General features: G+C 38.9%; 1 protein-coding gene across 1 annotated transcript in view; it reads left to right on the top strand.

Annotated features, from left to right (window-relative positions):
• PARD3B (par-3 family cell polarity regulator beta) overlaps positions 1-23,109 on the top strand; it is a 390,492-nt gene that overhangs the window by 238,806 nt on the left and 128,577 nt on the right. Inside the window, exons 17-18 of the mRNA XM_062498095.1 lie at positions 19,388-19,594; positions 20,580-20,808. Coding sequence (XP_062354079.1) covers positions 19,388-19,594; positions 20,580-20,808 — 436 coding nt within the window. The remainder of the gene's footprint in view (positions 1-19,387; positions 19,595-20,579; positions 20,809-23,109) is intronic.

The following is a 23,109-nucleotide window of genomic DNA, read 5'->3' as shown; positions in this document are numbered from 1 at the left end:
TTCCCTCTGTAGGAAACAGTGCTACTGGCAGGAGTTGCCAGCTGTGAGTTGTTTGGGGCATGCGTTCTCTTCCTGAGACCTGGCAACACTTTCCACTGTGACTGTCTGTGCTGAGCCTGACACATTTCTTGTCTTTGCTGAAAGTTTCTGCTATGAGTTGGAGCTTCCTGTTGCCTTGTGTTCCAGGTTGTTTCTGACTCATACGAGCGTAGGAGAGCTTGTAAATATGGTGGATGTGTCTAGAGGAGGAGTGCAGAAATAAAGCTCTCTGGAAGATAAAGCAGTGTAAGTGTGTTAGTGCAGAATTTCACACAGAGTATGAAATGAGACACTGCAGTGCTGCAGAAGTGGTCCCTAGGACCTGATGTCTCGGTATCTCGGGATCCTGGAACATCACATGCAGAAAGAATCGTTACTAAATTTTAAGTGACTGGAGATGGCAAAAACCCAAGAAAACTGGCATTAGGCCTAAGCAAAGGTTAAGCAACAGTATATTTGAAATTTGAAGAATGTAAATAAATCAGTGTTTTTATTAAAACTGTGAAGATTCAAAGGAGGGCACAGCAGCCAGTAAAGCAAGTTGAATGTTTAAAATCCTTGGGGCCTCTTGCTGTATGTTGATCTTTAAAGTAGAGAGCTTCTCTGGTGATGGTGCCTGAACAGATGGCTCATGAAAGTGCCTACATGACTGACAGTAAGCTGGTTTCCATCATGGAGCTCCTTCCTTGGCCCTAAGAAGAAAGCTGAGAACAACAAGTGAATCCATCGTGTCTCCTGCCTTTTTAGGGGTCTGTAAGGCTCTTCAGTCATCAGTCCTCCTTAGCTGTTGACAGCCAGACTGCATCCATTTCAGAAAGCAAAACAAATTCCCTCAGTCTGTGTCTTCTACAATTGTGGAGAAAGTGATGATGTGATTCTAACACCCCTGTGTAACATTTGCCCCCCTCTGCAGTTAGAGCTGGAGTCACAGCCTTCCTGTCAGTCTGTTCTCTGGCTACTGGTTTCATGCTCCTTCCAGCAATACCTGTGCTTCTTTCAAGATCTGTGGTGAATGATCTGCGGATATTTAGGAAAGACCTTCAGAGTATTAGGTGCTGAAAGCTGGCTGTGATCAGTGTTGGCAGATACTGGGATTCTTTCAGTTGCTTATTGTGACCGAAGAGACCAGCAGCCACTGCTGAATGCCTCATTTTATTAATCCTTTCCCTCCAGGAGCTGTTTTTTTGTGGTTCCTTTTTTTTTTTTTTTTTTGCTGGGCATAATATTCAGTGCTGGCAGTGGGTATCCTGAAGTCACTGGTGCCAAGGAGTTAATGAATTTGGAAAACTTCCCAGATAATACATCTGGCCCTCTAACTTACATTTTGGAGCATGAAGTATGAGATGTAGAAAGAAGAACACTGAACTAAATGAGCTCCTGGCTGAAGAGAGGAAGGGTACTCTTCTCTTTTTTTTAAATTAGTTGACTGAAAGTTAAAAGTTACACAGTCCCACAGAAGATTTAACTGTTGTGGGTTTGTTTGGGATTTTGGTTTTGTAGTTAGTTTGCTTATTTACATTTTTTAAAAAATTTGTTAGACTGTGTATTTGCCAGTTGCATTATCTTCTGAGGCTTGTGTATAGATAGGGAAACATTTTTAATTCTCCACTTTGAATGATTCTTCGCCTTCAATTTTATTTTGAAGTCCCATCATGTTGCCATGTCAGTAAAAAGGATTTTGAAGGTAATTGATATTTCTAGTCCAGCTCACTTCTGGAATAGTATCTTGTACAATGTTTGCTTCCTATAACATTTGAAATAAGCCTTTATTATATAAAATGGGTTGCTGTTGCTATCTATTAGTACACATTTTTTGTGTAATAAAACTTGTGCAGTGCAATATGGTTCAGAAATTAACTTTGAAGAAAAGAATTGCATTGCTATTTGTGTATCTCATAAAACAGCATTATTTTTAGTGGGTCTTTCAATACAGCAATGATACTTAGCATTTATCTACAGAGCACTCCAAAAGTACCAAGAATATCATCCGTAATTAAGTGTCCTTCTAAGCCTAAGAGCAGAGCAGGAGAGTTATTCTGTACATAGCAGTGACAACCCAAATGGAAAGCATTTTGTAGAAGAGTAGAGGGCACTTCCTTGAGATACCATTGCCTGGCAGCAGGTACTTTCCCTTTTCCTCAGCCAGTGCACCATGCTGCCCTATCTCCTCTTGTGCTGATCCATTTTTCTGCCTGATGTCTTAATAGATGAAATTTTTCATTTGCTTTTATTTAGTTTTGCATGAGATGGTGTAGTTTCTAATGGTTCTGATTCAGCCTACAGGTAATAAGTAAAGTGATTGGTACCTTAACTATGAATGCACAGAAAATCCCTGTTGACATGAGATCAAACTTATTTATTATGTTTGCTTGGGGCTTTTAAAATAAATTAAAATGCCAGTTACTTCCCTGCGTACCACCCTCCCCCAGGTAGTGTGACATCTATACTGAGGCTGATCTGTATCAGATTCCTGCCCTTTTTGATTATTCACCTTCGGTTGTGAAAATTCTTCCCTTAGTCCTTCCCCCATCTTCAAGTTGGTTGTCTCATCTAAAAGCAACTTTTGTGGACTGAATATCTTTCTGTGAGGAGAGCACATCTGCGACCTGCAGATTCTCAAGGACCAGGGGAGCATGTAGGGCACAATCAAGTCCCAGGAACTGTATCTGCAGAGCATTTTTCAGTGGACCTTCTCCTGTTCTAAAGTTGCTCAGTTCACAGACTGAAGGGGACAGGAAGGTCATCCAGTGTGACCAGTGGGCTGAGGGCAAAGCAGAGAATTCCATGGAGGGAGTCAGACTCTCGTTCTACAGTTTGCCCAGTTTCAAAATGTTGGTTTCCTTAGAGCCATAATAGCAGCAAGACCCTGACTCTGCTGCACTGGCAGCTTGAATAGGGATTGTGACCCTTCCAGGGCTGGGGTCAGGACCTGGCAAAGAGAGGAACAGAGCTAGAACTCAGTGCTCCACATTTGCATCCATTAGTGAAGGGTGATTGCACTTACAAAGGTTTCAAATAAAAACCTGTTACCTTGCTGTGGCAGTTTTTGAGTGTTTCTCTGTGGAAGGACCAGACCAGAGAATCTGGCATTGATTTATTTGGGTCTTTCATGTAATTACAATTTTTGTTGCTATCTGCAGTTGGCATAAATTCCTGTGTTCAAAAAAGGAGTTGTATTTTTGGTTGCCAGTTGTAATGCTGCTGTTGACAAACAGAGATGTTATAAAAGAGAAATTCAATATAGTGTAGTTAATCAGATGCCTCTTTTTTTATTGCTTTATAATCTTCTCAGATGCCTAATTCTGAAAGCAAAATGACAAAATTGTTTGATCTAAGCTTCTGGAGTTTAATTCCTTTTTAAAAAATAGCACAGTAGTTTAATTTTAAAGGTACCAAAAAAATGAGCATTACATGAAGGACTAAATTTTGTCAGTAGTTGAGTGGAATAACTCGCTGCTTATGACTGAAATGTCCACCACAAAATAGCTGCAAAGAATAATCCTCAGTCTGAGTTTAGACTAAAAGAGCAAACACATTAAAGAAAAAACATACAGGAGAAAACGATTTCTTGTGGTCATTCTTTTTTTGCCATCCTGTAGGAAATACGGATAATTCATTAAGTCTCAGAAAAAAACCCCTTTGCTCTCCTTTACTCAGGTTTGGTTTTCTCTTCTCCTTTTGTGTGCAGAGCATGGGTGTAGTGTGCAGTAGTCACTAGTTATCACCTGCTAAGTGTCATGCCTGACACATCCCATTACAGATTCTATGAAACCAGAGCCGTTTGAAGTAAAACTTTCCATTCAAGTGTCAATTGAAGCTTGGGTTTTATTTGTTCTTTTTGATTGTTCTTTTACTGTCCCTTAAAATACCTCTGATATTTGTTTGTGTTTAGGAGAGGAGAAGGTAAGAATGTATAGCTGGAGGCTGGGAAGATGGGAAGCTTCTAGGGGAGGTGGAGGGGAGCTAGAAAAGGATGTGGGGAACTGGGGGAAGAGGGAGATTGGGCGTGTGAGTAGGTGAGAAGATGCAGTGTGGGTAAGGATGACATAACAGAGAGAGAGGGGAAGACCAGCCTGTGTTGGTCTAGACAGAAGGGAAGAAAAAGGTGGCAACCAGCTGTGCAGTAAAGAAAACTGCTTTTTTTAAGTACAAACAAAACCAGCCAAACAACAAAACCCCACAAAAACAAAACAACCAAAAAAAAAAAGTGACAACCGAAGAACCTCCACCAACACCCTACATGTAGAAAAATTTATATTAAAACTCTGTTAATTATAAGAATATAAGTTTGAAGGCTGAGGAACCTGAATCTTCATCTTCCTGTTTCAGTTCCTTGTCACTGAGACACAGATTGTGCATGTTTGTCTGAAAATGACATCATTAGTGTTTATTGAAAAACCCTTGCTACTAAGGCTTTGAGAAAGAGGCATGAAGGCTGTTTACTGCTGATGTATCAAAGTCTGTGCTCAGTGCTCAGAGAGGGGAGGGGAATTGCTCTACATGTGGAAGAAAACACTAGACCTTTCCTGAAAGAGAGAAACTGCAGTTTTGTAAATAAAATTGTCATGATATATTTAGGACATAAAATGAAAGTCTATTAGAATGTGCACAGAGAGAGAGATAGAGAGAGATTGAACACCTTTGCTATAGCATTTTTCAAGCCTAAGCACTTTACTTTGCAATTTTAATAGTACTCTTTTAAGGTCATTTTTTGTATATAATTTTAATACATGGTCTGTTGCTTTAACTACTTTCATTAAAATTTTATGAGCCTTTTCAGAAAATCAGATGGGAAAATGCAAATAAATTATGCATTTTATTTAGTATGTAGTAGATACAGTATTACTGTATGTGTAAACAAATAAAAACGTTTATTAATATAACAAACACTGTGCTGAAAAATCCTGCTGTTAGTCTATAAACCACACAGGCTATAAAGAATCACTTTGAGCTGAAGTAGCTAGTGCTGGACCAAACCTCTGGATTTGGGACAATACAGAGTGATAGTATAAAAAGATTAATTATCTTAGCTATTTTAAATAAAGGGGGGCAGGGGCGTGTCATGAATTACAAGGCACAAGATTGAAACTGAAAACCTTAAAACATTCATTTTCCGAGAGCAAGTCCTTAATATTTTATAAAACCCTACAGACTCTCTGCTTGCTTGGTTTTGCTTTTCCTACCCTTCTTCCACTCCTGGCAGAGCTCACCAGTAATCTTTTAAAATTCTGACCTGAGCACTCACCAGTCAGCACAGTGCTATGTGTCAGTATTAGCTTACCTGTCTTTTTCCTGCTCTTTCACCCTGTGAGATGCCAAAGCAACAGAGAAAATACATGTAGTAATGAATGTTACCAGTGTTAAGACTTGTGGGTATATACTTGATTTCTTCAAGCCAAAGTAATGTCTTTATTTAACTTATATTTGGTGAGAAAACCCCAGCATCAAAGGAGAAAACTTCCTAGAACCACTTGTGCAGATCAACACAACCTTGTTTTCATGGTGGTTTGGGTTTGTTGTTTTTTTTTTTTTTTTTAGGGTAGTTTTAGGGAAGTTCTGACATCTTTCTCTGTGTATTGTACTTTATGTCGACTTTAGATAGAGGAATGTTCTCCCCTAAAGTAAAAAATGGTAAAATGATCAAAATGTAGAGCGAATTCTGCCCTTGTTTGTTGGAGCAGTTTCTCAGCTCGCAGGTAGCCCTGCTCATTTCAGTGTGTGTCTCAGACCTCAGTGACAATGTGTGTCTGCAGTGACCCCTTTCACACCTCTATGACTGGGCAGTAAAAGCTCCACCTCTTTCTTTCTATCTTTGATCTTGTTACAGCAAATACTTTATGATTCAAATTGAAAGAAGGAAAGTTAGACATTTTAAGGAAGTTTTTATAGCCAAAGAAGCAGAAACAATAATTCTTCTCCAAGTTTAAGGATGAGTGACATTTACAGCACGAGGAGTCTTCACTTGCACTGTAATTTGCATTAGCAAAACAGAGTGCCTCTTTTAGTAGTGATTTTTATAAAAGGGAAGCCAGGAATAAGTGCTGTAGTAAATAGCAACTATTAACAATCAGAAAGCCAAGAATACTGGAATGACTAATACTGAAATATACTTTTGCAATTAGAGCTTTCATGTTTTTGTAACCTTTGCTAAGGAATTGTTCTTAAACTTCAAACAGAATTTTTTATTACTTTCATATAAGTCAATTGTCCTGTAGTTTTCAGTTAAGCAATTTAATTGCTTAATCAGACTAAGAACCCAGTGATTAAAATTTAACAGTCATGTGGGATCTGGCAATATCAATATTAGTTCTTACTCAGGGTAGCTGGTTTAGATCAAACTGAATTAAATAGGAGACACATTTACAATATGCTTTAGCATGCAGGAATGTAATCTAAGTCTTCTCTAGAGTTAAGAGTACTGACACTGAAGAGTGACAGTGCAATAAGACTGCATTAAAGCTGCCACAAAACACCAATTCCAAATCAGAGAGCTTCTGCACTAGAACAGCTTTGAGGGTTGTTGGATTTTTAATTATCTGTATTGAAAAAAAATTAACCCATTCTGTGAAGAGCATCCATGCAAGAAGGGACCATTCTCTCAGAACTGACTTGAAATACAGAGATAGCAGAAACAGTTTAAGAGAACATAGTGAAATTCTGTGCAGACATCTATAGCCTTGCCACTCAAAAAGCGAGCCAGTATTGCAGGAATATGAGTAGTCTTGATCAGGAATTATTAGAGGTACAAAATATTAATTCTCTTTTGAGTTGGTATAACTCTGAGTGCAGTGGGATTTTGGCCCATGGTTCTGTGTGTTTTCATAATGCAGGCACAATGAGGAATTGATAGAAACAGGAAGCAGAAGCATCATTTCTGATGGTGGTGTTGGGGATGTTGCTCTGGACACCTTTCATCTGTAACACATCTCAGGAAGTTACAGTCCTACTGGATCAGACAAAAAGTCCACATGGCCTCTGTCCTCTTTCTCATGGAACCAAATGCTAATGCCTAATGAGCAATACAGAGATATTACAGGTTTGTCTTATGTTCCTCCAAGAGCTCTCCTTGCCTTCAGATATTCAGGAACTTAAGGACTGAAGGCAAGAATAGCTTCTTTTTAGCTGATAATCTTCAACAGATCTTGTTTCTCTTGAATTTTCTTACTTCCCTTTTAGCATATGTAAACTCTTAGCATTCACAACAGCAGAAGAAATCATTCACATAAATGTTTATCAGGGTTGTTGCTGTGAAGAGAAATTGACTGATTACCTTTTACTCTTTCAGCAAGTTCTGAACCCAAGTAGTAGCTTTCAGCTCCTTCCTGGGGACTGTTTTTTCATAAGCATATGGTAAAACAGCCATTACATTTTTTATTCTAATAACATTAGCTTTAGCATTTCAATATCTGGTTTTAACTTTGTGCTCTGAAGTACATTCCATAGTATGTTTCACTATCCAATTTGAGGGCTGACATGCTATGAAGCTGTAGAAGCAGCTCTGAAGAAGAGGCTGTCAAGCAGCTCTGATTGACCATGTGCTAATATGTGTGAAGTTTTAAGAAGTGTGTTAATACTTTAGTGATTGGTTGCCATAAGTCTGTACTCAGCTACAGTATGGCTTGTTCTGCATTATCTTTTTGAGGATATGGAATGGCAAGCATTATAGAGATTAACCAGTTTTCCCTCTGAATGTGGAGAAAATATTGGTCCACAGTCAAAGACTAAAGAAGGTGATGAGAAATAGAACACAGGGCAGAATACAGATGCAAGTGTCCACTCTTGTTACACAAGAAAAAAATAGCATAATCATATAGATGATAATAGCTTTTAATGTAAGGGAATCACTGAACACAAGAGCTCTTTTGTTACTCACTTGGTCAACTTGAAAAAGTTAACTGCGGCATTAGCCACTGTTAAAAAGGCAAAACAGGATGTTCTGATATTGCTAGAGGAATCTGGCAGAGCTGCTTAGTATCCATGGCATTGTTCAAAATGTTTGTTCTTAATGTTTGAGACTGGTATTTATTGTAGTTGGAGCAAAAGCTTATGATCTCAAGAATATAACTCATATTTGTTATTTAGTTTTAAAAAGCTACCGAACTAATAGCACAAGCAGTGGTTTCTAATTTTTAGATAGTCATAGCATGAGCAGAGAAGTGATATGTTTGCAAAGAATATAGCTCTATGTTGTATGATTCTTTACAGCCAAATACATTTGCCTTCATTTGTAAGTAAACTGTGTCTGTAGACAATATCTGTGTTTTAGGGGCAAAGAGCTATCAATGTGCTATCCTTCTAGTATTAAAAAAGGAAAATATAAAATTCAAAATGAGATTATTATAGAAAGGAAGATATTGTTGCAAATGATTCAGGGTATTAAATGGCAGTATGTCATCTGCAATATCATATTAGAATTTGAAAACCTTTTACCGGCTAAATATCAAATTAGGCTAACAGGAAAAGGTTAATAAAAATATCAGTTCTTTCTATTTATTTGTGCTGTATATCTGCCATCATTTTTCTTGAACACACATTTATGTCCTGGTTGGGTGATGATCAACAGTAACTCCTGCTTGGAACATTAATGCCATTTCTTTGACTCCATGAAGGTGCTCTGCCTAGAGGTCAGGCCCTGCTAAAGTAAACTGTCAGGCTCAAATAAAACCAAAGTTGTGATAAAGCATTTGCAGATTCCTTTTTCAGAAGTTAGCATTATCCAGTATATTTTGATGGATTCCATCAATCTTGAGCATAGACTCAGTAAAACATCAGCAAAGGAGGAAGCCATTACTTAGTATAAGAAAAAGAATAAATTGCTTGGAAAGCGTGGGGTTTTTTAAAAATATATTAATACTTCTTAATTTGTTAATGCTGTAGAGCTAGAAAAAGAACACTAAAAATTTACTGTAATGTGGATAAGCGTCTTTCAAATTATTTTAACTTTTTTTTTTTTTTTTAACTGGACTGTACTCACCAGATGGATGCACAAGATAAAAAATAAGCCAGAGAAATACTGCAGCAAACTCTTCTTGTGAACTACAGTTGGCAGAGATGCTCTTGCCTCAGAATGCACACATGATGATGTGTTTAAAGCATGAAGTAATGTTTCAAAACTGCTGATAATCTATGATGATGCATCTTTATGCTCTTTATACTTCTAAAGCTATTAACTTCTTTCCAGACATTTGATTCCTTGAACTAAGTGAAAACAACGCTTTCAAAGAGTGAGCAGGTTCCTCTTGAAAGGCACAGGAACCCATTTGTTCCTTCTTGCTCTTTTAGCAAGACCAGGGTGTAGCTGAGGCTGGCTTTCTGGATTGTTAAAATATAACAAAAAGCTTTTTTTAATCTACAGTTCACTACTTTGACTCCACTACAGGCTGAACTTGCTAACATCTGACACTCCTGCTGTAACTTGTGTGAATTGAGTCATGGTTGCCGGCCTCTCTGTGGGCAGGGATGTAATGCCAAAATGTGGCACTTGCAGAGCGCAGTGATCAAAAGGCAGATACAGCTGGTGTAAGATGGCAGACAGTGGAAAAGTGTTCATTTATTCCAGCTGAGGATTTGGTCACCAGGCTTGAACCAGACTGAAAATTAACTTACCTGTCCTACTTCTGGAGTCCCTTGAGCATACCTAGGCCTTGATCTTGGATTAAGGCTCTTGAAAATTGCAGTTGCTGTCAACTGTTCCACACAAAGATCAGAGTTCAGTGTTCATTTAGGATATTTCACTGTACTGATGCATTTTGATTGGATTGCTGTCTATTTGATAAACCTGCCTGTTCCTGTAGAAGAGTTGCCTACGTGATACCAGATCTTGAAATTTCGTCCAAGTTTCCAACCACCAACTAGCTGAAGTAGATGAAATTGGGCACTGAGTTTTGCACCTGATCCATGGCACTGTGTCAGTTTTCTGCCAGAGTTGATCAAGCATCTGATTATCCAAGGACTGGATTATCCTGATCTGTTTGTAGCTGTTCTACTCTGGTTCATTCTTCAAGAGTGTGTGGGATCACTGAGCAGAATGATGTGTGTTCTGGTAATGCTGAGTCCCAGCTTAGAGGAAAGCTTTATTTTTCTAAGATATGCCATCTTGGGTTTGTCTCTATTAAAATGTCATTTGACTGTGCTTAACCAAGCTGTCCTGGTTGCAGTATCACTGTGGCTGCTGCTTACCATCCTGAAGACACTATGAATTTTTGACCATAATTTAGGGTAGGAAGTTAAGTAGTTTCTCCAGAAGTGTCCACATTGGTTGATAAGGGACATCACCAAGAAGAATTGGGAGGACCCTTTCTTCTGTTTCAACACCCCATTTCTGCAGTCTGGTGCCATGTTATGAGTGTGTGCATGTTCTACTCTCCATGTATTGGGCTAGTGAGTGATAGGGAACAGAGGAATGTCACTTGTACACTGGTGAGACAAATGGGTAAGAAAAGTTTGTATTGATTTGCTGTTTAAATCATATTCTAAGTTGTTTCATGCACCATTTCCGTTAGTTTTTCTAATTTGCTATTTAAACACATAGTACCAATGCAGAACTGAATTTTGAAAAGATCCTAAATTCATGACTTGGTAATTAATAGCATACTATCTTGAGAATACTGAAAATTGCTGCAGGAAAAATTAAACTTAGAGATCTGGGGAGGTTCTCTTTTCCATGGGGGATACTAAAGGCTAGGTGCACATTTGTTAAATATCTAAGATTGTAACAAGTTTTCAAAAAACACAGATTTATATTTAGGATATGTTTAATCCTTGCCAGTGTTTTGGTTTTATTCTAATTTAATGCAACCTTTCCATTAATATCACATCATGACATACCTAGCAAGGGATCTGCAAACTTCTTACAGATGCTGAAACATATATAAAGTGTAATGCAGTAAATTGTACAGACTAGGCCTTAAAGTTAACCTGTAGAGCTAAAGTAATATTTTGTTGGGTTTAGGGTTTTTTTTAAGCAAGGCTGGGAGTGTAATAGTGTAATCCAGTTGTGACTCATGTCTGTTACAAGCTCAGAAGACAGCCAGATGTTATTGGGTGTGAGTCTGTGTCTTCACACTACAGAACAGTTTAGCAAAATCTTTTGCTGGAACTGTTTAGAGGAAGACTCCCTCACCATAAGGTCTGTGAATCGGACTCGTTTTTCCTAAGGATTCTGTTTTGTGAAAGAAAGCCTTGACAATGCAAGTGTAACCAGATGCAGCTAATGTTAGAAGAACATGGAATGTGGATGTGAAAATCAAGCTCTCCTTTCCTAAAGGTTGCAGTGAAGGGTCTGGTTCACAGGGTGCTTGCACGCTAAGCTTGAAAGGTTTCCTTTCAGTCTATATTGGTGAATAGAGGGGAAAAAATATTACCCAGATGGAAGAATTTTTCCCATTTAAGTTATTCTGTTGTGGCTAGTGAGAACAGTATTCTTTGAGGCTTTTTGTTATTCTAGAAACAATCTTATTCTCCATAGTGAGAGCAAGTGAAGAAGTTTCAGTACAGAGGATAGTTTGAGGGGGAAAAAGAAAAGAAGCATCTGAAATGAGGCTTAGGTAAAGTCCCAGTATCATTACAACTATGGATTCAGCTTTGAGGAGCTGTAATAAAATACTGCTCTCAACTTTATAAACTTTCAAATAATCTTAAAAATCTCAGAAAGAAATGAAAAGGAGCCTTTGCTGAGGACTTTTCCTGAAAACTTTCATAATCCTTTCAGATTCTGCAGGGATTCTGAGTCTCAGCCTTGTCGGATAACTCTTTTTTACTTAGTTAATAGTAGGTTTGACAAAATTCTGCATATTCCCATTTAAGGAATGAACTTTTGAAATGAACTTTTCTAAACTGTTTCAAGACAAATATTATTAAACTCATAAACAAAGCGATTTCAAAAATATGCATGACTTTGTGAATGGCCTTTGTGTTTGTGTTTTAATAGAGATACATTGATTACAGGTGTATGTCTACCTTCTTTATAAGTTATCTGCTGGCAACTTCAAGCAAAACGTGCATTAATTTCTTGAACTGAAAAGTACCCTATGCACTTTCCTTTGAAACACAAATAGATCAACAGAAGACAATAGCTTTTCATAAATTCTCCTGGAAATCAATCTATAAACCAAACCAAGTGTAGATGAGGAGTGAAAGATGCAAGTTCATTTTGGTCTGCTCTATTTTAAAGTGCTGTTAGGAACAAATTGCTCTGCATTCCTACGCTAACAGGACACACCAGTCACTGGAAGAGGTGATTCTGGTTTTGTTCAGGGTTTATGAATTAAGGGTTATTACTGGAAATGGCTCATTTACTCTGTATGGGCCTGAGACAGAAAGTCTGAGTCCACCGAAGCTTTTGTAAATACACGTTGCAGAATCTTCCCAGACTGAGATGTTTGCCTGTTTGTAGCTGGCTAATCCAGAAGTGGTTTCCTGATAAGGTTAATGCCCAGTTAATTGCTCCTAGCCTTGACACACAGTTTAATTGCTATTTGGCCAACATATGCTTGTTGCTTGCTCTGTGTTAAATTCTAGCGGATATAGTGATGCAAACTACATGCTGGTGGAGGGCAAACAAAATAAATACAGTATTTTATGTTCTTTTAATTCAGGGCCAAGTGGATTTGGATGAAGTGTTTATTTAGTTTGCTGGCTGCTTCAGATGCTGTGGCATATTGATTCCTTTTATTACTACCAGCCATTTAACCTGACCTCTCTCAGATCCAGTATTTTAAAAGCCATATATTTTAACTTTACTTATGAGCAAGGGCTGAAATGCTGTGAAAGCCTTTTTATTAGCAGAGCTTTGCCTTACTCTGTGTTCATGTGTCACCCATGGCAACAATATTTAGAGCATCTTAAATTAGAGCAGCTGTTGGGCAGCTCAGTGGTGGTGGGGTTAGCAATAAAAAGAGCTCATAAATATCTCAGGCATGTAAGATCTGCTGATCAAAGTGTGGGCAGGTGAACAAAAGCAATGCCATGATTAGCAAAAGGTATTCTTTTCCTGGTTATTTTGTTAAAAAAATCTCTCTTAGTCTTAATGTTCGCAGATAAGGAAGATTTTTTTTTTTCTTTAATTGCATGTTAAATTGCTGATATTGAAATCTATTTTCCTTTGCTGCCTTGGCTTTTTTTTTTTTTTCTTTACAATAGTCATCTTCCTGTTTTCATTAGCCTAAATTAATCGCCAAACAACACTCAGAGCAGTCTTTGACATGCAGCTTATGTAAGTATTTATAAAAATGTGCCCAGGACAAAAATTGATGCATAAAAATGACATACCACTCTTTGCATCATAAATTATATGATTGTTTCAAATTTCTTTCTGCATTCACATGTAAAGAACTCAAAAAAGCTTTAAATTAGTGACGTAAACACAGAGCTTAATTTGAACTTCTTGCATCCTTCTCATTTGTTACTTCTGATTTAAATTAGTAATTTTTTTAAACAGTATTTCAGGCTTGATGACTAAGATTGAGTAATAATTCGGCATCTTATTTCAAACTAGGCTTGAGACTTAACAAAAAAGATCATAGCCGTGATTTTAATGTAAGTTTTGGCATGCTTTCTTCTGTTCTGGTACTGAAGAAGCTCCCCCATCTGTTTCACAGATCAAAGGTAACACTCTAGATGTTACTCCTCATACCATCAGAAGTGACTTTGTTTGAATATTAGTGCAGGGACTCTTTACTTCATGTTAAACTTTGGCCTGGGAACAAAAATGTTGGTTTAGTTTGAAAAGCATAATTTATATCAATTAGTCTCAGAAAGTGTCACATTTCCCAATCTTTTAAAGCTGGATTTAAGTGTTTGACCTTTTCAGAGGGCGGGTGTGGAAGGAGAAATCATGCAATCACAGGGCACTGGAATTTTTTTGCTACTACTCAGTTCCAGACTGATCAATTTACAAGGTGCTGAAAACCACTGGGGAATCCTGTTTTCTAAAAACTGGACTTTTCCCTGCCTGCATTACTTCTCCTATTGCAGTTTTCTTCTAGCAAGTTGTAACAGCTATATCTAAAGTCAGTTTATACTTAAATATCCTTGAGGGGAAAGCTCCAGCTTTGTACAAGACAAGTGGAATGATTTATACTGGGACCTGTTTGGAGGACAAGTGCTTCAGTTTGAATCAACTAGAGAGAGGGCACAAATCTGTTGGAGAAAGAGGGATTCAGATGTCTAGGAAAACTGCACTGGATGCAGAGCTATACTGTGAACTGGAGGGTTATGTAAGGTAGACTTCTGTAACCAGATGAAGAAAAATAATTATTTCAGCAGATAAGTTCACAGGGTTTCTGTGCATAGACAGGCTTGGCTGCACTTTGGCATTCAGCACTAGCCTGGGAATTGCACGTGCCCCTTCACTGAGGCTTTTGGTTGAACCTCTGTCTTTGCTTCTAATTCTTAGCTTTAATGTTGTTGCACTCAGAAACTTGTTAGCATTTTTGAGGTGTTTCAAGCTACACATATTGTTTTTGAAATAGTAGCACGTTTTATTGCAGCGTTGTTGTTTGTTAGTGGTAAGACTGTAGAAAACAGCAACACCAGCATATGTTTCTAAGATGACCACAGTGCATTTTCACTTCTTCCCTAATAGCTACCTTATTCCAAGCATTTCCTTTTTCAGCTGGCTAAGGTTCAATGTACGTTCTGGGCCCCAAATTCTGATCTGTCATTATTCATAGCTGAAACTTGTGCAAGTTTGCAGTTTGTGCAAATGCGGGCTAAATTGAAGTCATTATATCCAATAAAACAGATTGAAATACCTGTAAATCTGAAGATGTAGCTGTCTCTTACAATCAGAGAACATGTTAAATTCTCCTATGCTTTGATTTCTCTTTATTAGATTTTGTTTTTCTGTCAATTCCAGGGTTGTTCCATGTTCAGTATTTTTGCTTACTATTTGGAATGCTTAGATTGAGGTATTAAATGAGCAAAACTTTATATCTTGTCTTTAATATGTAAGTGCAAGATAGTGATTCTTCTCTTGCTTTTCATCAAGCCCTTAATCTTTTTTATGTCACCTGTATAAATTAGTGTTGAAGGAAAAGCTACCGTGGGACCTAAGACTTTTCTACGGAAATGTTATATTAAAGCTCTTCATTTGAAAATCACAAGCTAAAAGATGTAATGACTTTTAGATTCCTCCTTCCTAAATCATTCTCTGCATTGAATTGATGGATGACTGAAGGAGTGTCTGAATAGAAACTATAAGTGAGAGGAAAAAATCCTTTGTAGTTGTGCATACTGTGAATCCTACCAGAAATAAATGAAACTATGCTAAACAAATGGTTAAGAAAGAATGGAATGATGTAGTTTTAAGTCAGCATATGATGTTGCAGTCCTGTAAAGTGAGGAGTTGGCGTGTTTGGTTGGGGTAGAGTTCAGTGAGTCCAAGCTGAACATCATGAATATTACTCCAGGTGTGTGTCCAAATCAGAGCAGGCACTGAGCTGAACCTGCTTCCTTCAAATCTCACTGTGAGTCCTGCCCCTAAAGCAGCCACCTTTGGTGCTTCATGCTCAAACAGATGTTTGCCTGCTGAAAGCAGTCCCATGTTCTCTCCAGCATCTGCAGGGTAGAACACTCGGTGTTTTCATAACTATTTTCTTTTCCCTAGTACCACATGAATTACCACTAAGCTGAATGCAACAGGAACCAGAACTCTGTGTGTTTAGGGCACTGGTAAAAACAGAATCAAAGTATTTATAATTTGTTACAACTTTGTGTTTATTGGATTTTCTCAGTCTCAGTGATGCTTTCTCTTCTTTTTCCTTTATAGGTTTTTTTATTACCTCACTTTGTCTTTCAAAATGTGAATAGTTAGTCAGTCTAACTCACATAAATATGTTCCTCTAAATATTCTCCTTTAGGCATATTCCTGTAGTTTCGGTTATCAAGAAGAAACGTTGTCTAGAAAATAAAGTTAATGATAAATATAGGAAATGTTTGCTCTCTAGGGTGTCTTGGGAGTTGTATTTCATGTGGAGTGACAGTGATTCATGGCTTCTCTTAATTTTGATTATTTCTGTACGTGCCTTTGGGGTGGCTTGCATTGTCCACAATGCTGTGTCATTTGTTTCCCTTTGATTTTCATGAATAACATCTTGATTTTGGCATATTTCCTTCTGGGCTATAAAAAAGAAAGGAATGTGCAGATGTGGGGGAAAGATAATCTTGCAAAGACCTGTCTGATAATAATAGCAATAAAAGAACAGAAAGCAGGTTTACTTTTACCGGTACATTAAGAATTAAAAAATCTGTGTTTGCCATGTTGGCATTGAGCAGAAAATTAAAGTATGTGCAACACCATCTTTCAGTTAAAGGATGATCACTTACAGATAACATCTAAGAACCAGCAATTTGATTTCAGCCAGTCTAGGCAGGTAGTGATGTCAGCTGTTGTTCTCTCTTATAAATTCAGGAGAGATATATAAAGTAATTCACCATTTATAAAAACAATAAAGTGGATGCTTCAGTTGGCTTTTTATCACTGTACTACAAGAAGCAGTAAAAGGAGAACTCAAGAATTTAGAATCCATTAAAAGGAACATTTTAACACACTGAGCAATTGAATTTCTTATTGCCAAACCATGTTTTTGTATTAAACATCCAGGTGAGGCTAGATATAAACACACACCATGTATCCCCGGAAATGCTTGTTAATAACTTGTAAAAGATAAGAGTGAGTTTTTGTTGTTTATTTGTTCGTTTGTTTTTTGTTTTTTTTTTTTTTACCCATGAGATAAATAATCACATTTTCAGGCGTACAGCAGTTCTAAAGGTCTGCAGAAATGAAAAATGCACTGATATGGACAGGGGAAGGAAATTTCCCAATTTGGGATGCAGTCCTTGTCTATTATGGAGTCTTGCGCATTTTTTCTGGAAAGCATCCAGTAATAGATGCTGGCTCAGAAAGCAAAGGGACAGGTCTCCTTGCTTAGGGAAGTTCTTTAGCTCCTGTATCTTTAGCTGTGCTCTAATGTGTGATTATGTCATTACTGCAGCTCTATAATGAAAGGGGGGCGAGGAGGAATAAAAGCTGAATTGTAAAAAAATTACAAAATTCTCACTGTGGTTAATGAAATTTCACAATAAATTATTACAGTCTTAGAATGGGTCAACGGAATGCTCAATGGCAATCTGCGAGTAAGCGCTCTCAGTAAGTTTCTGAACAAATGAGGATCCCTCAGTGTGCTGGGGTGTCTAAGGACTGAGTCACAGTGTGCGTGGGGAGGCTGAGCGCACAGCTGGCCGCGTGTTACGTGTCCTGTCAGTGCATCACTCCAAACTTCAGGTGTTGGTTGGATTTTTCTTACCCATGGCCTTCGTACTTTGCAGTCTTCCAGTCTGAGGAACTGGCTCAGCTTTATAGAAAACAGGCTGTAACCAGCATTTAGCTCGAGACCTTTTAGAGCAACTGAGTGTAGTCCAGCTTGCACTGGGATGTGTGTGAACACTTGTGTGCTTTCTGGGCGGCCAGGCAGCTGCAGCAGCAGTCTGGGCTCAGCACTGGCTGCCGGACGCTGGAGGCAGGACGTGCCCAGCCCTTCCTTGCAGACTCTGCAGTCCCCTGGAAGCCCTTCCCGGTGGCTGCTCCTGCCGGGAGCATCCCTCCCTCGGTGTGCTGGGACCAGCTGCCTGCAGGGTCCCTGGCAGCCTTTGCCCTCAGCCCCGGGCATCCCTCGGTTTGCAGCCCAGCCTGGCTGTGCGCTGGGTTGCCCGGGGCCAGCAGCCGTGCCAGTGGCTGCTGTGTCCTGCCAAACAGCCCACCAAGGCTGGCTGGTGACTGCAACTTGAGAGAGCTTCCTCTCTGCCGATCAGTGCTTTTCACTTGGCCTTCTTTTCACACAGTTACTTTTCCCTTGGTTTTTCTCCTTCTCAGCCTGTGATAGGCGCTGCAGTGCCTCCTACTGATGCGCCAGTTTTTAGTGATGTTTAGCACCTTTATGTTCTGTGCCTGTCATTCCTCTAACTCTGCTTTAGCACTTACTAATTTGTCGATAATGGTGGAATGGCAATTAGTGAACAGAAGAAGGTTGCCCTGTGTGATGGAGCAGCCAGTGCTTCCCTTAAACCTGTTTGTCTCCACACACACCCCCAATCCCCCACTTGTTTTCAGCTGCATATCAGTCTGCAGGTAAAGGAAGTGTAAATTGCTTTATGTAGGCACTGCTGACAAGTCTCTATTTGGTGCCAATTCTCAGCTTTTTTACTTTTAAGAATTCGTGCTGTTCAGAACTACTTGCACTCTAGGATTGCTAAAATCACAGCAAATCCTACTGACAAATCTGTCTTTTCTGTGACCCTCAAATCCCTTCAGGCATGACAGTATGGACATGTAGGTGAAGGGCTTCTGTTATGTTCTCCCCTTGCTTTTGTTAGTACTACTTAAAAAGTTGAAAGCAAAAGCACTTGAGTTCTCAAAGACAGAAGGCATATTGCAAGGCAAAGTCTCTTATTCAGTGTTTCTATGACACATTTACTGTTCTGCCATATAAAAACTGAGTAGATGCTGCAAAGGCTTTTAAATTAAGCTGTGAAGTTCCTCATTGATTGGAGTGCATCTGTTCATTGAATTTTGTTCTTTACCTATTCCACTATCATTTTATTAGTACTAATTAACACAAATGCTGCCACAAAATAAAGCCTTTCTAAGGTCATATAGCCAAGCATTTAAAGAGAGAGAAGATTTGGGACACTCAGTATTGCCTCTGTTTTTCTGTGAAGTGCTTTCTCAAGCCTGTAATCAGGGAATGAGGCAGCAACAGCAACATCACTTATGTTAACCCGTGCTTTACTTGTTTCTTGAAAAAGCTGTTGTGCGTGTTGGTATCATAGCACCAGTTTCAGCTTGAAGTAAAAGGTTGGGTAAAACTTAGAACATAGAGAACTAATAATCTGTCTTCTCTCAGGAGAAATGTCTTTGAAAATAGCAACCATTTATACAACCTATCTCATTCTAAAAAGCAAAACACATGTTGTGTAGCAGTGTTTGTTTTTGTGAGTCTGAAGAGGATGCTGTCCTTGAGACTGTTGGCAATGTCCAGTCAGACATCACCAGCAAAGGTGGGGGAAGCAGCCCAGTTCTCATCACTGGTGTGGGCTTTACAGTGGCACAGAGCGAGCCAGCTACCACCCATCCCTTTGCCAGGTCTGTAAATTATGTGCCATTCCCTCCAAGTCTGAATGGGGATATCTGCTGAACTTGGTTTAACTTGATGTTATTTTTAGAACAAATTACATTGATTGCATACTATTTCAAAGGCCCCAAGTAATAAAGTACACAATTAGATGTATCTGACTAGTTTAATTTCTCTGTGAGGTTTTTGGTATTAAAACTTAACCATTTGTTTTCCAGACTCTTCTGGCAAAGATTTTGGTCCTACTCTGGGATTAAAGAAGTCTAGTTCTCTTGAGAGTCTTCAGACTGCTGTGGCTGAAGTCAGGAAGAATGAGCTCCCTTTTCACAGACCCAGGCCTCACGTGGTGCGGGGTCGGGGATGCAATGAGAGCTTCCGAGCTGCCATTGACAAGTCTTATGATGGCCCCGAGGATGGAGAAGAGGGTATGTTGCTGATGGCACTGACTGAGGAGCCACCTTCACTTAGCACTGCTGAGGGCTAGCTCAGTAGAGCACCACGAGCAAGTGATTTCATCCAATTGGAGCTGATCACGTTTTAAAAGCTGTTCACATCTTCCACTGAATAGAGCTGTCTTTGCAGTACCCCATCCAACCTTGACTGGGTTTAGTGTAAAGTCTTTCACTGATCTCCTTTGGGGCAGGGGTGGGTTGGAGGATTTAGAACTCAATCCTTAAATAATTATGTTTTTCAAGTTTAAGAAGCAGCTGCTTTCTTCAGATTACATTAAAAATTATCTCTCTTGTTTTACAATTCCCCCTTTTCCAGCCAGGAAATTTGTTTCATGTTGTAGATAAGGCAGAGTGTATTGATAGCACCCTGCTGCTCATTCTGTCACTATGGGTTTTATAGAGCCCAGTCTGGAAATACATCTCCTTTAGTATGGAGCATAAAACTGTGCTTGGATCCTGAGCCCCCCAGCAGAAAGAACACTTTTTTTTTTTTTTTTTCCAGCCAGAAAGAACATTTTATCCATTTCTTGTTGAGCCACTAAAATAGAAAGATTCCAGGGAGTGAATGAAGTCATTTTGTTGCATAGGTTGGTTATGCCGGTCACCAGAATCTCTTGTTGAAGTAAGCTCTCTGTTTGAAACCCAGCACGTGGTTTTCTTGAGCTGATGGAGGTTAACAAGCTAGATTTCAAATAGAACAGTGCTTTACTGTATCAGGATTTTTATATCAGGAACAATAACTGGGGAAAAAAATTAATTAAAATAATTCTGCATTTAATTTACAATACAAATCTGTTTGAATCCACTAGATCTGTTTAGTCTGGTTTTAAATTATTCAATTAAATGAGTAAGTGTTCTGAGTCATTTGAGCTCTTTGTAGGCACTCTTGCTGTATTTCACATGTTTGCATTTCAGTGGCCCGTAGCCATCCTCACTGCTTCTTTTTCATTCTGTGCAGATGGTGGCTCTGATAAGAGCTCTCACTGTGGTCAAGAAGCTCAAAATGTGGAATCAGCCCCTCCAGGAAACCCTGAAATAGAAGATGCAGAAATCAAACAAAAGAAGGACAAAAAAACTAGGGAGAAAGAGAAGAAGAAGGGCAAATCTAAAATCAAAGAGAAGAAAAAGAAGGAAGAAAATGAAGATCCAGAAAAGAAAAAGAAGAAAGGCTTTGGTGTCATGTTGAGGTATGGCATTTTACAAAGCAAAACAGCCACCCATCCTCGTTATAAGATAGGAAATAACCGATGCTCTCATAAAGTAGTGGAAAAATTATTTCACTTGGACTCAAATAATGTTTATGTTATTGAAAAAGAAAGCAGTTTATACTTCTACACCAAACTTGTAACTGCGGCAGGAGACATTTGGCAGACAAAATGTCATTTTGTGCCTTTGAAATGCATTCCCATATGTCAGAAAAGATTTAAGGTTTTAGGCTTAAAGCGAGCGTGTATCGGTGGGCAAGGATTTGTGGGGAGTATTTCTGAGGAATACAAATCCTGCTCCCACACTCAGACCTTTGCCTTCTCTTCCCTTGCTTATCTGCTTCCTTCACAAGCTGCGGGGAGAGCAGAATTCCTTGTGTTACTGCAAAAAAATCTACTAACATTTGCAGTTCCTGAAAGCCACTAGCTCTGATAAAATCTTTTCCTCATGGCTTCAACCATCACCTCCAGTGAACAAAAGTTCACTGTCCTCCCTGCCCAGCATGCAAGTGTTTGGATTTCTGCTGTGGCTGTTTGTTCCGTGGCTCTGTATGCTCTAGAGTCTTCAGAGTTCTTCAGGCTGTTCCCTTGCTCTTGCTGGAACCTTTGGTGCTGTAGGCACTGGTTGCTAACACCTTCCCTCTGGTACCTGTTGACTCTGTAGAGGATTTAAGTGTTTCAGTTTAAGTAGCTCTTTGCATTGGGTACAGGGCGTGTGATGAAATTTCTGGTCACATGCAAGAGGTTAAACTGAAGGGCTGTGTGGTTACTTACAGCACTGAACACTTTCCATGGGCATTAGGAGGCTATTGGTGTTTCTTGTCGTGCTGTACTGTAGACAGGACACATATCTACAAAAACCACCATCATTTTTTAGGCGAGGATACATTTAACTAGTAATCCAGGAAATGCAGCTGCAAGATCATTCACTGCTCATGGCCTTCATTAGAACATATAATGCATGAACTTGCCTAACAACTTTCTGTCACTATTTTCTCTAGAGTAAAATTATTTGTGTGATATTAACAGGGAAGGTTTCAGCAGACTTTCTTCCGTGTACCAGAAAATGTCCTACCAACTTTTGAACAGTGTGGTGACACTGTCAAAAATATGCAGGCGTGCCTGTGTGCCAGATTTTCACAATTTCAACAGTTGTTAGTGTTCATAAGATGTACCTGGCTATACCAGTCTGCTTTTCAAATGGGATCTTCAGGAACAGAGGAGACGTGTACACACACCTGTGCATCACGTGTGCATTTGTGTTCATCCTGTTTAAAGACATGGGACTTAACATGGCAGGGTAATCAAAAACTGAATAATTAGGAGGGTGACTTCAAAAACTCTCTTGTGTACGTTAAGCTTTCTATCTCTTCTCCTTCTTCTTTTTAGCTCTTTGGCATGAGTAGGAAAGAGGAGGGGAGTAGCACAGAGGTCTGACAAAATGATAAGTACTGTTTCATGTATTAAAAATACATAGCAGATTCAGAGTTTGAATTATAAAGTCTTGCAGGGGTATTATATCTGAGCCAGAAAGAACATGGGACGACATCAGAATGCAAAACAAGCTACCATAGTTGACAGAAACCTCCAATAATTGTCAATATCCAAAGCTGGGAACAACAGGTTCTCATTTGTAGTGATTCCCTCTTTCAGAATATATTCCACATATTGGTAGCACACAAGGTTTACGCATCTGCTCTTTCCATGAGCTTTTCTTTGGTTTAGATAAATAGTCACCCCAGCTGACAGCACTGTTAATATTTATCTGTACAGCAGCATAGAATGGGAATTTCTATCCCACACCACTGAAAATCTCTACAAAACAACAAAGATGGAGCAACACATCATAATAAACATAGAAGGAGAAGCATATAAGAACGAACAGTTCAGCTGGGAGGTTTTTAGAGGTCTTGTGTCCTTGTTGGTATTTTTTTCCAGAATTTATAAAACTTGAAAAGAAATTCCTTCCTGAAAAGGTGATAGTATCAGGGAATCCTAGCCAGGATAGAAGTAAAAGAAGGGTGCAGAGCTGTAAAGCAGAGCTTGAACAAGAGCAACCAGTGTGAGTTTACAAAAGAATTGGGGACCATATGTCCTGGGCAAGATCAGCAAATCCAGGCTGGTATTTTTTCAGACAGAAACTGGCATGTATGACATGAAAAACAAAACCAATTGATGTGAATGTTTTTAAAAGACATAATAAGGAACTAATAGTGGAATTTAGAGCAGGTCAAACACCAACTAAATATTAGATTGAAAGGGGTTTTTTCAAACTGAAGTCTT

The sequence above is a fragment of the Cinclus cinclus genome, chromosome 9 (assembly GCF_963662255.1).
Source record: "Cinclus cinclus chromosome 9, bCinCin1.1, whole genome shotgun sequence".
Lineage (NCBI taxonomy): Eukaryota > Metazoa > Chordata > Aves > Passeriformes > Cinclidae > Cinclus > Cinclus cinclus.
The sequence above is the reverse complement of the archived record's forward strand: the minus strand, read 5'-3'. Positions and strand labels throughout refer to the sequence as shown.